This window comes from Pinus tabuliformis, chromosome 4_2 (genome assembly GCF_031772625.1).
Source record: "Pinus tabuliformis cultivar Carrire ecotype Pingquan chromosome 4_2, CPIR1, whole genome shotgun sequence".
In the NCBI taxonomy this organism is placed as follows: Eukaryota; Viridiplantae; Streptophyta; class Pinopsida; order Pinales; family Pinaceae; genus Pinus; species Pinus tabuliformis.
Window position 1 is genome coordinate 1189100817 of NC_142304.1, and position 18893 is coordinate 1189119709.

At 38.7% G+C, this 18893-nt stretch overlaps 1 protein-coding gene across 2 annotated transcripts in view; it reads left to right on the forward strand.

Annotated features, from left to right (window-relative positions):
* The window catches only part of LOC149173928 (myb family transcription factor PHL6-like), a 310280-nt gene that overhangs the window by 94564 nt on the left and 196823 nt on the right, over window positions 1-18893 (forward strand). For both annotated transcript variants that reach the window (XM_089424797.1, XM_089424798.1), the window contains exon 5: window positions 8242-8296. In XM_089424797.1, coding sequence (XP_089280923.1) covers window positions 8242-8296 — 55 coding nt within the window. The remainder of the gene's footprint in view (window positions 1-8241; window positions 8297-18893) is intronic.

An 18893-nucleotide genomic window follows, 5' to 3' on the forward strand; every position in this document is an offset into this window, starting at 1 on the left:
GTAATTCCCTCTGGGTTAATCAATGCACCAACAACATTCCAAGCCACTATGAACGAGTTATTTCGTCCATATCTTAGGAAGTTTGTATTAGTATTCTTTGATGATATTTTAATTTACAGTAAAACTTGGAAGGAGTACCTATAACATCTGGATAAAGTTCTTACACTATTGAAAGAGCATCAGTTCTACGCCAAGAAATCCAAATGCACATTTGGGAAGGAAGAAGTTGAATATCTCGGACATATAATATCCCATGAAAGAGTAAAAGTGGACCCTAATAAAATCAAAGCTATAAAGGAATTGACCAAACCAATTAATATATCCAAGCTAAGAGGGTTCTTAGGATTGACTGGATATTACTGAAGATTTATTAAAATCTATGCACATATAACTGCACCTCTAACAAACCTTATAAAGAAGAATTCATTTCAATGGAACGAGGAAGCTGGAAGGTGTTTTGAAGAATTGAAGGAAGTTACGTCTAACGCCTCGGTATTGGCAACTCCAGATTTCTCTAAACCATTTATCATTGAGTGTGATGCTTTCGAATTCAGTATAGGTGCAGTGTTAATTCAAGAAGGGCATCCAATAGCTTTTGAAAGCAGCAAGCACAATAAAAGAGAACGTCTTAAGTCCACATACAACAAGGAAATGCTCGCTATTATGCACGCATTGGCTAAGTGGAGACAATATCTTTTGGGAAGTAAGTTCTCGATTCTAACAGACCATAACAGTCTCCAACACCTCCTTCAACAAAAAACACTTTCCGAAGAACAACAAAAATGGATCGAAAAAATTTCCGCCTTTGACATGGAGATATTACATAAAAGGGGAAAAGACAATGTAGTAGCAGATGCCCTGTCTAGGAAGGACGAAGAACCAGGATTATTGGTAGTCTCGGTTGTGGTTCTTGAATGGCTTAATGAGATTCGAAGTGAGTATGCCAAATCTAGAAATAACTATGATAATCAATAACCTTCCAGAGAACTCAAAATTTGAATGGAAGAATGATATTCTATGGTACAAAGGAAGAATCTATCTGAATTCAAACTCCAAGTTTAAATCCAAGATACTCAAGGAGTCACATGATTCATTGTCAACCGGACATGTAGGATTCTTTAAAACTTACTACAATGCATGACAATCATTCTTTTGGAAAGGGATGAGTCGCGATATTCAGAAATATGTAGCAGAATGTGCCAAATGTCAAAGAAATAAAAGTGAAAATATTATGACACCTGGATTACTTCACCTCTTAAACATTCCGAATCAGAAATGGGAAGAAATATCGATGGACTTTATTGAGGGATTACGTGTATCTGAAGGCAAGGATAAGATTTTTGTAGTAGTCGACAAAGTCACCAAATATGCTCACCGTATTGCAATGAAGAAATCAGACTCAACTAAACAAATCGTTGAGATATTTTGCAAAAATATTTATAAATTACACGGTTTTCTGAAAGTCATTGTGAGTGATAGAGATGCCAAATTTAAGGGTAATTTTTGGAAGGAATTGTTCAATCATATGGGAACCTACCTAAAGGCTAAATATGAGTTCCGCTTACCACCCTCAAATAGATGGACAAACGGAAGTTGTCAATAAATGTTTGGCAGCCTATGTACATTTTTACGCTATAGAAAAAAAAAGTGGGTTCAGTGGTTGCATCTCGCTGAATGGTGGTATAATTCTACGTATCATACATCAACAAAAATGACTCCATTCCAAGCTTTGTATGGGTACGAACCTCCGAAATGGAAGGATCTAGCTACCGTCTAGACAAATCTACCAACTGTTAAAAACCAACTAGAAGAAACCCAAAAAATCGTTCAAACTCTAAAAGAAAATTTAAATAATGCAAGAAACCATATGAAGCAACAAGCTGATTGAAATAGAACCGAGAGAGAATTTGAAGTTGGAGAATGGGTATTTGTCAAGCTCCAACCATACAAACAGTTGTCTTTGAAACAAAAAGGAAAAAATAAATTGGCACCAAAGTTCTATGGACCATACCAGATTAACAAAAAGATCAGTCAAGTTACATATAGTTTAAGCCTTCCAGATAAAAGCCGTGTTCACAACGTCTTCCATGTATCCTGCCTTAAAAGGGCACTTAGTGACCATCAATCAACACAAACAACGCTTCCATCCTTAGATGATGAAGGAAGGGTCATTTTAGAACCAAAAGGTATCATATCCACTAGGGAAAGTAAGCTTCGATCTCGTGTAAACAAGGAATACTTGATCAAGTGGAAGGATTTACCAGAAGAAGAAGCTTCTTGGGGGACTGAAGCATTTCGTCAACAACATCCATCGTTACGTATGCTTTGAGGACAAAGCATTTTTTGGGAGGAAGGCTATGTTATATAAAAGATTAATCAATAAATAGTTTTTAGGCAAAGGGCATGATCTTTGATCATGCCCATTCACCAAGAGGCACCCAAGGCAGTATAAAACCAGGGCCCCCCCACAAATTTTAATCATCTTCTATCTTTTAATAATAATAAATATGAATTTGCTGAGTATTTGAATGCGTTTGTGCCAGAAATTGTAAATCACTATGAAGAAATTATCTCTGACAAATCGATCTCAATTTCTGTTGAACCCTCTGCTGGTGTCAACCCACACTATCCCTTCGCCCTTGCTCACTTGAATTATGTCTCCAAGATGCCCATTGATTTCCTCTTATGCCCATCGATGTCTCATTAGGCAATCAATGACCACAATGTAACCACAATCGATGGCTAAGATCATCTTGACCTCATCAAGTCACTTTTCTAGAAGTCATCGGAGAGAAATCAAGTTGTGTCAATTAATACTGATTAGTTAACCCATTTCCCTAAGTTAGAGTTTGGAAAAAATAAACCGGGCTTGGGGATAATTAATCCACTTGTGTTCCTAGCCTCATTAACACCACTTGAGACTAGAACACTTGTTCCAGCTACACAAACTAACTTGTCCTTGAGCTTTATGATGTGAAGAGAGAGTAATCACGACGTCTTTTCTTGAATGAATTTTTCTTTTTCTTTTCATGCATAGTTTGGGTTCCAAGCTTCATTAAATGCATTAATTACCCCATAAAGATGTAGCAATTTGTTGCTGATCGGGATTGGGACATCCAAGAGTTCCTTTCATGTAGATAGATCATGATAAACCAAGTATTGGGTGTGGGTTAATTGGGGGGCGGAGGTGTAGAGCTCAGGTTAGGCTTTTGTCTGTGCACTTTCATTTTGCCTCAACCATTTTTTATCATATAACGTTTTTCCTTTGGTGTGGCCAAAAAGGATTTTATTTGTTGAGAAATCTAAGGCAACTAGATTAGGCGATTTCTCTCATCTTTGGTAACTGTTTGTGATGTATTTAAACTTAACCTGACTAGTTTCTTTTGTCACTTGTTATTATTATGTTCTTATCGTCAAACAACTACCAACTCATAAAGGGCAATGAAACAAGAGGACACAAGATATAGGCGACCAACTAGGGCCAAAACCTCTCCTCTTAAGAGGAAAAACCACAAGAATTCTTCTCTTCTTATATAATTTCAATTGATGAATTCCAAGACCTATGACCCTTGACCAAGATCCCTCCAAGACAAAGTCAAATTTCTCCTTTGAAGAAATTTCTTCTAGTAAAGTCAATCCAAGTCAAATCAACTCCTCAACTGCTGCAATTTTCTTTCACAACCTCAACTTAGGACTTGAAACTCTTGATTGCAATTTCAGCTATTGCAAAAACCCTAGTTTTTGCATGTGTGAGAGAAGGTGGCTTTTTCCCTTTTCCTCTCCTTCGCTTGAGATAGTTTCTTCTCCTAGGGAATTTGCTTGGTAGGAGACTTCTTCTTGTCTTATGATCAAACTTCTTGATGATGATCTGATCTCCTCTTGAATGAGGTTGAGTACACCTATTTATAGTCTTCCTCGAGTGCCCTAATAGGCCGACTTGTCCCTCTTGGCAAGCTGACTTGTGATCCTTTGAAGGTCAACTTGTTGTAGCATCATGACTTGGCCTTGGAGGGTCTTTGACTCTATTTTTGACTCAAATAATATTTTCTTTTACAATATGTAACATGCCCAAAGGGTCTTCCATACATGACAATGACTCAATTGACTTGTAGACTCAATGACAAGCCCTAGAAGCACTCAATGGGTGCTTGACTTGTAAATCAAATAGCCTTGAGCATGAAAACCATGCCTCAAGAAATAACAATAATATTTTTGTTTCTATTTTCATTAAATATATAAAATCATGATTACACATTTCATTATGAGGACTAAACCTAGTTACATATTTCAACACTCCCTCTTAAATAGGGAGGTATTCATAGTCTAGACAAGTTACTTGGACAATCTCAAACTAAAGAATTCTCATAAGAAGAGTCAGATTGGTAAGTCATCTCATAAGCTACTTCCTTAGCTTATGCAAGAGCATCTCATCATACCAACCAACATTGTCACATAGCAAGGCCTTGACGAATAGCTTTATCTCTCGACAAGATCTGGGTAGAATGTTGGCGAGACCAATTACTGATAGACGCCATCATCATTGTCTCTCAAGGCACATAGCCCACTCCTGTGTTCACAAGGTATGTCCTTTTAAGACAATTCCTATCTTGGAATAACCCATCCTCAAGGAATTTCTTCTTCGATTACTCTTACATCTAGGATGCCCTACCACATCCTCAAAGAGTATCAAAATCAATCACAAATGCTTACCCAATCCTCCATTCTTTCTTCACAACATGAAGACAAGAATGTATTGTCTATTATCTCTCCCTCTCAACAAGGGAAGATATACTCATTCCTATAAGAGGAATATTCCCAAGCTCCCTCTTAACTAGGGATTTGTTTTCAACAACTCTCTGCTCTTGGTGGAGATCATGGTACTATCAGTTGCTTATAAGGCTCCTCCTTTCGATGTCATGAATTTCATCTTCATCCTTATGGAGCCTTCATCTTCTAGGTTTTCTTCATATGCCATCGACCATCCATCACTTTCCTTCACAAATCATATTAGTCATGTCATCCTTCTCTTCATTGGAAAGTGATCTCCTAGGCCACATCTGACTTTTCTTCATCCATCTACCTTTTCCAAGTCATGTTACTTTTAGGATCTTCCATCCATTCCCATGAGTACTAGTTGTAGGTGACATCTACAACTCTCTTTCGGTATCCCTGTAACAACCCAACCATATGTCATTCAAAAATCAAAACGAACATCAAATCAAAGTTACCTTTTATGATGGCCTCTCATTGTGACATCTGTTTGTTTGCAACATCAACATCCTGCACATTCATGAGCACATCTCCAAGACATACTATGTCAAGGGTCTCCTTCCTTTACATACTGTATCAGAGTCTTCATACCTTCTCCATGGAGATGTCTTAGCCAGTTCTCTTAGTGATCGAATGTTGAGTACTTATCTTTTGTGACCATAGTTGCATTCCTCACGAACTCCTCTTCCTTTCTTCACATATTGTTTCCAGGAACTTCTATGCATAGTTCCTTCATCTTTGTCAACCACCTCATATTCCATATGAGGACATATTATGTTGATTTCATCTTGTAAATATGTGACCTAGTTCAAAACATATACCTTCATGCGTCTTTCCAAAGGAGGAGATCCTTCTTCTTCGATCATGCTCATGAGTTAGAGCATTCACCCATTCTATCTGTAACAATATGATGACACAACTTAATCTATCAAATATATACATACAGCTTAATCAACATCATGACTAGCATCTACTAGGGTTTGATGTAAACCCTAGATTTCTATCTACAAATTCTCAGCAATCACTATATAGATTCATAGATTCTAGATTGTCATATCACACATACTTGAGAATTTTAACTACTACTAGGGTTACATACTTTCAAGCAAGACATGTGATACCAAGAACATGATTTAATTTCTGAAGTTAGATAATCCTCTAGGATGGAATCCTATGATATCAATGATCAAGTTATTCACTTTTCAATCAACATTGGTACTTTTGCTTGAAATTCTAGACTACTTGTAAATCCTAGAAGATAGGGATTAAAATTCTAATATGAGATTTTAGCATGTTATCTAGGGAGTACAATCTTTACCCTACACTGGCTATAAATAAGAATTATAAGAAACTTATGAATATACGTACCTTGCGTTTTACGTTCCTTTGATTTGATAGGTTATTAGACTTGTTGAAAGTACATCTTGTTGAGTATGAAGTACTTACTTGATTTTCGTAAGCTGGTTCCTTGTGCTTGTACTAGATAGATCTCCATAGGCAGCTATGCCAAGTTCCATCCTTTCAACGAGTGGAAGACAAAATATTTTTAATGCTTTGACCTTATCATTGTAATATCATTGAGACTTCTTTTCTGTGTTGGCACCAGGATCTTCTTACTGTGATGAACCCTTTAGCATGTGATTGCACCGAAACAGTGAATGCATTGAGACTGTTACTGTAACGAGACCCTGTCACTGTGGTATCACCTAAGCCATCTCTGAAATATATGGCGAAGTTATATCTTTATTGTGCCTTCACCGAAATGTCAATACTGTTCCTTCAAGAAGTGCTGAGACTGTGCCTTCATCGAATATGTTAAGAATGTGCCATCATCGAAAAGGCTAGGACTCCATTCTGGAAAAGATCCGAACTTGTTATATCACTGAAACTGTCTCTCTTATTTTCACTGTTACTGATATGCCGAGAATATTTCTACAACTTATAGTGAAGTCACGCCTTTGATGTACTGTGTATTCACTGAAATTTGACAAGCTCATTCTCTGAAATGATCCGACTTCTTTCTTCTTCATTCTTGGTGTCTTTAACATGCTCACTGTAATCTTAGTTTCATTAGCCCAGAACTGCCCTTTTTCAACCTGCCTTTGACCATGACCATAGCTCTGAAACAATGTTGAGAAATCCAAAGTGAGGTAGTTTTATGATTTCTCTTAATATGACATTATCTTGTGATGATTTTCATTATTATTATTTGTTCTTTTAGAATTATCTTTTCTTATTATCAAGACTAATGCCAAGCAACAAATAAAAGAGCACACAAGATGTAGGCATGCTGTCAGGGCAAAATCCTTCTCTAGGGGAAAACCCATTCAAAATTCTTCCTTCAGTAGATTTAAAATGAAATGACCAAGACCCTTACAACTTAGACTCGAGATTACCTCCATCAAGTCATCCTTGCTTGTTCTTCCTTTTCACTGTGTTTGCATTCCAGAAACCATGTCATTGTGTTAGCATTGAATCCTTGACACTGTGATGCACCGAGACCTCATAATATCACCGAGATCTCATCACTGTAATAACACCGAGATCTTATCACTGAGATCTCATTGCTGTAGTTGCACTGTGACCCTTTCTCTGTAGTAGTATGTAGACCTTTTCGCTAAGGTAGCATCAAACTGTAATAACAACGAAACTGTGAGATCTCCAATCCCTTCTCGCTGTGGTAGCTCTGAACTGTGGTAATCATATCATCGAACTGTAGTCTCTGTACCCTATCTGAGCTCCTGTAAAGACACCGAAAATCTGTCTCTGAAATGCCTTGTCCAAATTCTGTTATAGCACTGAAACTGTCACTGTAATAGCCCAAAATTTCTTCTCTGAGATGGCACAGAAACTTCCCTTCTGAGATCCAAAATTCTGTGATTGCCGCGGAAACATCGTTTCTGAAATTCACCGAAATTATCTTACTGTGATCACCGAAATCTTCTCTGAGATGCGAGCTTCTGTTCTGTGTTTTTATGCGAAGTCCTAGGCTTGTATATATAGTGGTTCGACCATCATAAATGAGCCGACATGACTTCATGAAAGGTTGTGTCTTTATTTAAGATCAGGCCGACATGATTTCACTTGAATGAAGCCGACATGATGATGATCTATTTGAAGCCGACAGGAGGAGACTTGATGAAGGAGTCTTTGATTAATAAACAAATTTACTTTGACCTGAATAAATAATCCTAAAGCCTACAATGGAGGCTTGACCTATGACAATTGACCCAAGCATGAAACCCATCCTTTAACAAGTCAATTTAATAATAATAAAATTTCTTTTGACAAATATTACATTTTGACTCAAGTACAATTTATGAAGACCGAACCTAGTTATATCCTTCAACATCTCTGTCAAGGTATGTAATTAAAGTAGAACCTGTTCTGCTATTTGGTTGAACTGTATCGAAGAACTAATTCGTGCACTTTTTTGCCAAACGGTTTAACCTTGTTGTGGTACTGTGACAGGAAATGCAATTAGAAAGAGGAATGTTGATGATGACATCTCGTTGGACCTGAAAACGTAAGCTCATTTGTCCATCATATAATTTCACTACAATGCTTATACTGTTCAGAAACCTGAGTTTAGATTTTCTCTTTGACTGTGAAAATGCCCTGTTTATCATGTTCTTATTGTATTTATCTTCCTTTAATCTTCTTGCCTTGGCTATATGAAGGGAAAAAATGCATCAGAAATAAGATGTTGTTGCATCTAGGTTTTCTAGTTTGCATGTGAAGGAGACATCATTTCATCAATTCCTTGCTATATTTTGGCATTAGTTTTTTATTGGAGATTTTCAATCTCCCTCTAGAATGCCCAGAACCTCATTTTATATTTTGTAATTTTCAAGCAGTGGCATTGAATCTGGGATCGACACATAAGAATGCCTTATTTTGTTATTTATTGTGTTTTCTTATGCCCATTATATGGGAATGAAAATATATTGAGAGAATTTATTACAGTAAGGGATAGCATCAACATTGTAAAATTGTTTTGGGGAATATATCACACATTGAGATTTTTTTTATTAAAATAACAGGGAAAATATTGACATGAATAAACTTGTACTTGAAAAATTCAGAGAACATTAGACAAATTGGCAACTTGAAGAACTCGGGAGAAATTGGAAATATCTGCAACAATGGTTAGCATTTGATAGTAAGTTAGGTGATGAATATCGTGGGTCTGTTCAAATTACTGCCAACAAAAAAGACAGGAAACTGTATTTGACGAATTGGAAATTGGTTAATCCACCTTGAGAATTGTTTAATATAGTTGGTTCATGATAGTGACGAGGATGTTGATTTTATTGTAGCTACGGTAGGTGTTCAAAGGGGAAGATTGAATTTAATTTTAAATTACTCAAGTCGGCTCCAAAAGAGGAAAAATTAAATTTTTGAAAATCAATTTTTTTGCCTCCAAAATGTTTAAGTCGGCCATCCCTAGAGTCACTCAAAATCAGGCTCATTCATTCTCTATGTATTACCATTTGTCCTCTTTCTCTTGGAGCCAATTCGGATCATCTTCATCTTCTATTTATTTCTGTTCACACATGGGAAAGAGAAGGACTTCTGAGGCAGAAAGAAGGACGAGTTCATGTCTGAGGAAGAATGAAGGACGGACTTATGCCTGAAGCAGAATGAAGGATGAGTTTATGTCTGTTCTGTGGAAGAATTTAAAGGATGAAATACTATGTTTCTGTGGAAGGGCCAAAACCCTAGAAAGAGGACTCATATCTTCAAATTGATGTAAGGTTGGATATAAACCTTGAGAGATTGCTGTTCATGGAAGAAGGGTTGGTTAAGCCTTAGGAACTTCCAGGTTGTTCTCAGATTGTACTTTTGAATTGAAATTTTTTTCCTAAGAAAAGGTTGCTGGGTTTTTCCGTAGTTAGGGTTTTCCCAGGGTAAAAAATTGTGTTTCTTTTGTTTGACTGTCTCTTCATGATCCTATTGTCATTATTGTTTCACTGTTCAGATTTTCTATGTGTAATTGCTTAATGATGAATGTGACATGAGATGAATTGGTTAAAAAACCATTGGAAAGTAATTATTAGTCTAGAAAATCATGAAAATTAACATGGTACCAGAGCTAGTCACTCAGGGTTGGAGCTTTTGAAGATTGCAAAGACTAGATTTGCTAGCTATTAGCTCAGCTTCAAGCGCATTTTGAAGGTAAGAGAGGTATAGGCTAGCATAGTATCAAGTGAATTCTGGCAGATATTAAAGGACAGGGCTGCAACCACATGTGATAGGGAAGATTTTCATGAGGTGGAGGACACCGTTCTTTATGGTCAGTTTTGGGCAAATGTGAAGAATGTTTTGAAGTTCACCAAGCCCATTTATAACATGATTCGTTTTGCAGATACCGATGCGCTAGTGATTGGGGAGGTGTATGAGCAGATGGATATCATGCTAGGGAAAATCAAAGATATTGTTCCGCCTAAAGATTCCATCTTGTATGGTCATATTCACAAACATGTGTTCAAAAGGTGGGATAATATTAATGTTCCACTCCATGCCTTGGCTTATGTCCTTACGCCAAAATACTACTCTTCATCGTTGTTGGCCAAATTTGCACCCAGGGGTGGGGTTAGAAGAAAACCCCATATAGATCCAGACGTACAAAATGGGTATATGTTAGCATTAGACAAGCTGGTCCCTGATAGGAATTAATGTGCTAGATTGAGTGGAGAATTAACCAAATACTTCGGTCAAACATGAGTGTTTGGTTCTTTACATGTAATTGATGATAGAAATAGAATGGATCTTGTTGAATGGTGGAACATGTATGGCTCCGGGGGACCTTTGGAAAAATTGACAGTTAAAGTGCTTTCACAAGTGGTTAATACTTCTTTTGCAGAGAGGTGTTGGAGCACCTATATCTTCGTCCACAATGTTAAAAGAAATTGCCTCAGTCAAAACCCGACAGAAATCTTGGTTTGTACACTACAACTTGAGGTTGTTGACACCTATGTTGCACGAAACTTCAAAGAACCTGACATTTCAGGCCGTACTTGTACCCGAAACTTCGAAACTTGGCTGAAATTTGACCATCATGTAATCATCTATTAGAGTTAATATAGATTTGTTTTTCCTTTTAAATTGTCATCTATGGGTCTTATTCCCTTTTTCTTTGCAAGATAATGTGTTATTCATTTATATATATATTTTTATATATACATATATGACATTTTGGCCGACATTTCCATTTTTGGGAGGTGAAGTTTCTATACATACCCGTTTCAGAAACTTTGAAACGTTTCGGCGTTTCGTGGAACTTAGGTTGACACATTATTGTGAGTGTGCTCAATTTGATAGAGCATATATCACTTGGGACAACAACCTGAAGGAGGACAATTTGGAGGATGGAGCCTTACATTTAGAATAATTGGAAGTAGAACTTTTGAACAATGAGGATGAAGCAACAACAACAACATCAATAGCCATGCCACCCCTATCATCCACTGGTAGTGCTCAAGTTGCACCATCTTTGCCACCACCTCCATCTGCAGCGTCATGTGGAGGTCATGTGCCTTTTGGTTTTGGACGTGGCCATTTGACTATGCGGGAGTAGACTCTCATTGCTCATAGACCACGAGAAAAGAAATTAGAAATTTTTCATGGCAAGAAGAAATTTTAGTAGATAGTAGATATACTTGTCTTTTTTAGTTTGTAGTGATTTTTATAACTATTGACTCTTTCATATTTAATATGGTATTTATTGTAAACAATATATGACAATTTAAGTTTGAAGTTTGATGTTGGCAACTGTAACTCATTGGTAATGAATTGTGGATATGTTGCTTTGTGAAAGTTGAAATGTTTCATTTCATGTTTTATTTTCTTTGTTATAGTTTGGTAATGGTTACAAGAACAACTTTAGTGATGACAAATGTTATATATTGAATTTTGAAACTTTAAAACTTTAAGTTTGATGAGAATCTAGATGTTGTAACTTGTGGACCTATGGTTGATGAAAATTATAACTACTAGATGATTGATGCTATATACTTTAATCCATGTTTTTATGCTTTTTATAACTAATTCATCATTCTACATGCTTTTGTTGACATATGCTTTAAAATATATATTATATTGAAATTGCTTTTGACCCAAAAGCCTCTGAAAATTGTCGCTTGTTGCTTCCTGATTCCGCTCCTGCTTCCAAGCAGCATAGCTACACAGTCCTTGATGAAATTGTATCTAATGTCTTCAACGAATCATGAAACACTAGATTCTCAGATAGGTTGATGCAACTCTGATTACACAGTAAACACTGGTAGACTCCATCCTCTGACCAAATAGTGCCACTAACAACTTCAGAAGTCATAAGACCTCACATGTAGCCATGCTCACTGCCATGTATTCTGATTCTGCAGAGCTTGATGCACCCAACTTATGCTTCCTACTGTGCTAAGAGACAACCCATGATGCCATGTTGAAGCAACACCCTGAAGTGCGTTTCCTGTTCGTTGTATTACCTACCCAATTTGCTTTAGTGTATCCCATCAACTTTACACCATCACCCTAAGTATATCTCAACCCGTCAATTGTACTTCGTGGATATCACATTTAATGCTTTGCTACTGTCCAACGCACCCTCTTTGGTTATGTTGCTGCCTTAATCCACACTTGGGATTGTCGTGGAGAAAATCTTTCACTCCACTTGGTGTGGCCATGGAGGCAAGTCTCGAGTTGAGGCTATCATTCAATTCTCAACTCCTTGAACTAGGCTAACTCTTCGTCAAAACCAAGGGGGGTGGACCCTATACTTGTTTACTTGCTTTAGAAGCAAGATATATGGCTCTCTAAGAAGGGCTAAAGAGGATACTTGGGTCTAGGGTTGAGAGGTATGTCTTGATAAGAGGTGCCCTAAACCAAAGAATCCTAGAAGAATAGGGTTTCTAAGCAATCCTTGTGAAATTGGAGTTACAAGGTTGTGGGACCACAAAGAAGCCCTAGTGGACCTAAACAAGGTCAAGGGTTTTGGGTTGAACAACAAACTAATGGACTTGACCAAGTTAGGGAGGAGAAGAGGATCAAAGGAATTAGAGTTCTCTTGAAATTTGAATGCAATGATCCTAATGAAGGAACTAACCCAAGGAAACCTAGGGAGAGAAATAGTCTTTGAGCTAGGGCTCACAATATCTTGAGATTCCACCATCAGATTGACCTCAAATTTGAAGGACCTCTCAAGAAGACCCTAACGCAATTCTTGACCAATTTTCAAGGATTTTCGATGGCTAGAAAAAATTACATGTTATGCCCTAGGAGGCCTACTAGGGTTTGACCTTAGAAAAGAAGAGGTGAAAAAGAGTTTTCTTTTGATGATCACCTAGGACTAGATCAATGCCTAGCCTATTGGGAGAGTGGAGTCTAATGTAATGAATGTTTAGAGATGCTTATTCCCAACCATGGAGTTCCCTAGCAACTTTGTTTGGCCTAGAAGCAACAACTAGGTTACTAGGAAAATTTACACCTTGTTGTTGCAATTAATGACTTATCAAGGCAAAGTCATGAGCAATCATGTACCCCTAGGACACTAAATCACCATATTTCAAATAATCATATGAAAATTCCCTCACAAAGACAAGATTAGCAACTTCGCATTAGCATTAGGGCAACTATACCAACTTTGTGAACAAAAATATTTCATAGGTCATTAAATGACACAAAGTACAAGATAAACATGAAATAGAGTACTCACGAGTATAGCAAAATTATTCCAATCATCAAAGTGCAAGAAAATTGAAGCTCCAAGACATGAATTAAGCTATTCCAAACATTGAAAATTGAAATGCATTAAAACACCAATTTGTCCATCAAGAGGCTATAGTGAAAATCCTAGAAGAAACAATGATCCAAATACAAGTGATGATAAAATGAAATGATCATCACACCAATATATATTCTCCCTAAGGGGTTTGATTTGCCTAATTAGGCCTAATAATCCCTCAACTAATAAAATAATGTGCAAAAATAACATGACTTGGTGACAAGCCCACCAAGATAGCTCCATAATACCAAAAAATAAGCCTCTCAAGAGGGAAAAATGAATAATACAATAGGTCGAAGGGCCATCAAGGAGGCCTAATGGAGTCCAATGTGTGCCGAAATGAATGAATGAACTCCAAACATAGTTATCAAGGGGTTGACCCCTTGATATCCAAGCAAATGACTTGTGGTGCCCCCAAGTGGCTCTAGAGGCACAATAACATCCTCTTGGGTCTCCATATGGATTGATCAAGCCTACATCCCATCTGTAAGGGCTGTAGGGATGATGCAAGCCCTCCCATTGTCTCCCATGGCGAGACACATCCTCATTTGGGCCCTAAATTAGCTTTGATGTGTGTGGTGCAAGAGTGTAGCTGGTTGGCAAGGTGCTCCAGGTGCATCACCATTGTCAAATAAATAGAACACTAGCAAGAAACAAAAAGTGTTGAAGGATCCCGTGAAGTGGAAATCTGCTCTCTACCATTGGTGGAGACCCATGGCTCTCAACGCTTACCCTACAAGTGCCAATATGACCCTCTAGAGGGCTGGGATCTCGTATAGGGAGACCAAAGCCCAAGTGGAGACCCACCGATAATCGTGTATGAGATTCAATGCATCTCCACACCTTCCAGTACAACCAAGCATCAATGCAATCAAGTAAATGAGTTTACAAATCATCTATCCAAGTGGACACTTCATGGTGGCATGCCCTTCCATAGTGGGATTTATAACGTACAAGTGTCTCCAAGTTCAAGAAGAAGGTTAACCAAGGACCCTATTAGGTGGTTTCAACCCTTAAGGGGGTGACATGTCCATGGTACATCCATCAAATGGCAGGTGGCATGTGGTATAATAATGGAACGGAGTGGGGCATTAAGGGAAAGATCCAAGCCACATGCCATAGTACAAGGGTAGCTATAATAAGGGAAGCCCACACTTGGGTATATGAATGTAGGAGGAAGCAATCGTGGTACATGAGTTACCGTGGCCTTTGTTTTTCCACCCTTCATATGCCTTTTGCCTTTTATTGATTTTTTTTTTTGTAATTGCTTAGGGCTCTAGGGGATGAGAGCATGATATGTAAGATATAATAGTGAATATCCCCTTAAGATTGGGGTAGTTCATCTCCCACCAGGGGTTGGGACAATCATGGGTTCCTTAATGATGTAAGGGGCTGATATGAGGTTCCCTAGGAACTAGGGTGTTGGCCATAATGATAGGGGTGGAGCTCATGTTTACCTTTTGCCCACGTGCTAAATTTGTATGTCTTGGCCATCTTTTGCGTTTTATGGTATATTTCCTATTAAGAGTGGCCAAATTATGCTTTTTCTTTTCTTTTTAGCTGCATCAACCTCCAGGCCATCATTCCAAGCCCGACCTAAGGTGTGGACAAGGGGAGTGGAACGTTGACTTCTTGTGGACGCAATGGAAAAATGTGGACCTAGATGGGAAATATGGTGAATGGGGTTATATTGAGCGGAGGGGAGTGATGTATAAGGTGTCGGGAAGTGGGACCACACAACCAAAATCGGGGTTTCCCATGTAGAGCATCCCCTAGAGCTAGTAGCCAATAAAGGAGATCCCACAGGACTAGGATACAAGGTTAATCATCAAATTGGACAAAGGAGACAAGAGTACAAACCAAGCCCACTCTTTCCGCCGAATTCCCCCACGACTCCATGTCCAAAAGTTTCCATGATAAGTAAACAAAAGTACCCAACTACACAATGAGAATCCATACCTTTGGGGTTGGAAGGCCCACCTTTAAGCATACGATCATAACAAATGGGTGAGGGACCACTTGGTTGACTCAGGTGGCGGAGATAGTGGCACATTGAGCTATTTGGGGGTTGCAAGGGGCTGCTGGTTGAGGACCATCTAAGAGAAAAAGGTTAAGCCTTCCATAGTGGCATGCCCTTTCATAATGGGCTATAGAACGTACATGTGTCTCCAAGTTCAAGAAGAAGGTTAACCAAGGACCCTATTAGGTGGTTTCAGCCTTAAGGGGGTGACATGTCCATGGTACATCCATCAAATGGCAGGTGGCATGTGATATAATAATGTAATGGAGTGGGGCATCAGGGGAAAGCTCCAAGCCACATGCCATAATACAAGAGTAGCTATAATAAGGGAAACCCACACTTGGGTATTTCAATGTAGGAGGGAGCAATCATGGTACATGAGTCACCCTGACCTTTGTTTTTCCACCCTTCTTCATACGCCTTTTTCCTTTTATTGATTTTTCTTTTGTAACTGCTTAGGTTTCCAGGGGATGAGAGCCTGATATGCAAGATATAGTAGTGAATATCCCCTTAAGGTGGGGAAGTTCGTTGCCCAACTGGGGTTGGGACAATCATGGGTTCCTTAGTGATGTAAGGGGCTCTAGGAACCAGGGTGATGGCCATAATGATAGGGGTAGAGTTCATGTTTGGCTTTTGCCCACATGCTAAATTTGTATCTCCCAACCATCTTTTACATTTTATGGTACATTTCCTATTAATAGTGGCCAAATTATGCTTTTTCGTTTCGTTCCAGACCCGACCCAAGGTGTGGACAAGGGGAGGGGGAGGCTAACTCCTTGTGGACCGAATAAACAAATGTGGACTCGGATGGGAAATATGGTGAATGGGGTTATCATGAGTGGAGGAGAGTGATGTATATGGTGTTGGGAAGCGAGACTACGCAACCAAAATTGGGGTTTCCCATGTAGTGCCACCCCTACAGCTAGTAGCCAATAAAGGATTTCGCGCGGGACTGGGATACAAGGTTAACCATCAAATTGGGCAAAGGAGACAAGAGTACAAACCAAGCCCACTCTTTCCAGCAAATCCCCCCACTAATCCATGCCCAAAAGTTTCCATGATAAGTAAACAAATGTCCCCAACTATACAATGAGAAACCATACGTTTGGGGTTGGAAGGCCCACCTTGAAACATACGATCATAATAGATGGGTGAGGGACCACGTGGCTGACTCAGGTGGCGGAGATAGTGGCACATCGAGCTATCTAGGCGCTGCAAGGGGCTGTCGGCTGAGGACCATCTAGGAGAAAATTTTTCTCCTATGGATACTACCCGCAGGTGGTGGCTAACATCTGGATCCAACTAGGACATGCTCTCTCAGAAATGTGCACAAACATACTTAAACAGGGAGGTCATGAGAACACCAACAATCTATTGGGACCACAGAACTTGTCACTTGCACATGTCAAAAACCAAGCACAGAAAGCAACATGTTTTTGCGGTGTCTTATGATCACCCATGCTTATTATTAGGCCATAAAATCAACAAGAAATAAAATTTTATTCTAAATGCAATTCAATCTAAATGCAACTATTCTGGCACGATAATATCATTTCACGTTATATCTAATGCGAAATATCAGCATGTAATGCACCCTACCCTAACATGCATGGCTACATTTCAGAATGCTAAGTGTAACTAATGCAACCAACATGTCATTAAGTCATCATAGTAGCACTCACTTCTACCATTACTTATGTGATAAGAGATAAGAGACCAATGATATACAAAGGCATGATGGTGGGAGATGGGTGAATGATATGACCATGTATCAAGGATCCCAAATAAGGAGGGATGCACACTTTTCTTTTAACCAAAAGATGGATATATCAATGATCAGACTCGTGAATTTTCGATGGATTTCCAACTCAGGCATATCATCATCATGTTCCTCCTTAGTGGTGTCACACTTCCTTGTTACCTGAAGCTCATGATGGGAATTATAATGAGGATCTATGTGTTGCTTTTCCAAATGATCAGGGTTGGAAAGTGAGAAGAATCGATATCACCAATGGTCGAATAACAAGGAGCAAGAAAAGGATCGATTGATGACAAGAATTTTCCTCCTGGATCATAGGGAAAAATAGGGGCCCTAGTGATGTCATTGGTATCATAGATAAGGCTCCTATTACAAGAATTATCTTTTATCTCCCATATTCCCTTTTCAACAAAAGAGTGGTAAGAGATTTCCCAACAGAATTATGAACTAACAAGCCTTCTTATGATGTAGTTTTTAGTATGATATCAGATCTGATTACACTTATTATGCAGGGATATCAGTCATGAAAACTTGAAGTTTTTTGCCAAAAGATTAATGCTTAAGTTGCTTAGGTGATGTAACAATATGCTAGATATCTTACCGATCAATTTTGTACCTCTTAAACATATTTACGAGTGATATATCAAATCTGATTTCACTTATGGCAGTTAATGAAATGTGTGAAATTCACTTAAACAAAATTAGCCCAACTCATGAAATTAATTCCTTAGTATGTTAGGAAAATTATGAGTTGATTTTAGGGCACTCTTATGAATGTTATATCACTGTTATGAGATAGATATGACTGCTGTAGCAAAACAATGAGAAGTAGAGGGTTTAGAGATCAAACCTTAGGCCCAAGGCCTTGAAGATCACTTGCACAATTTGTGATTTTTTTTGCAATGACTTGGTACTTGAAAACACAAAATTTGAGCCAAAATATCCGTGCAAAACCCACCAATTTTCAGTACGGAAATCAAATTTACGCACAAAGATAGAATGAGGGCAAATGAAGGTCAAGCGGCCAAGAGGGCAAAGGCCTTAGAGGCCTGCGGCTTCAAAGGAGGGAGCCCAAAGAGCTCACGACAGGCCCAATAGGGTTGTCGTTAGGCTTAAGGGAGGGTCGAAAGGACCTTAAGGGATGTGGCGTAGGGCTTTTAAAGCCTTTAAGGCCTGTGACCACCTTAGGAAAGGTCGAGGTGATTAGGAGGAGGGGAAGGAGAGTGGAGGGATAAGGAGGGTAGTCGAGGACTAATGGAGGGTGGTTGAGGAGGAGAAGGGGTTGTGGCAACCTGAAGGAGGGAGGTTGAGTGGCCTAGGGGCCACGCTCAGGCCTACAAAGGCCTAAAAACACCACGTCAAGGGCTCAAATGTTAGACCAAGGCCCTTAGAAGCTTGCGGCTAGCCAAAGGAAGGAAGATAAGGTTGACGCAGAGGTTAGAAGACTGATGTAGAGGCTCAAAGGCTGGATGGCTAGGGTATGAGGGCCACACCAAGTCCATACGCCTCAAAAAATTTCAAAACCCTCACCAAAAATATGATTTGCTTTAGATCTTCAATAT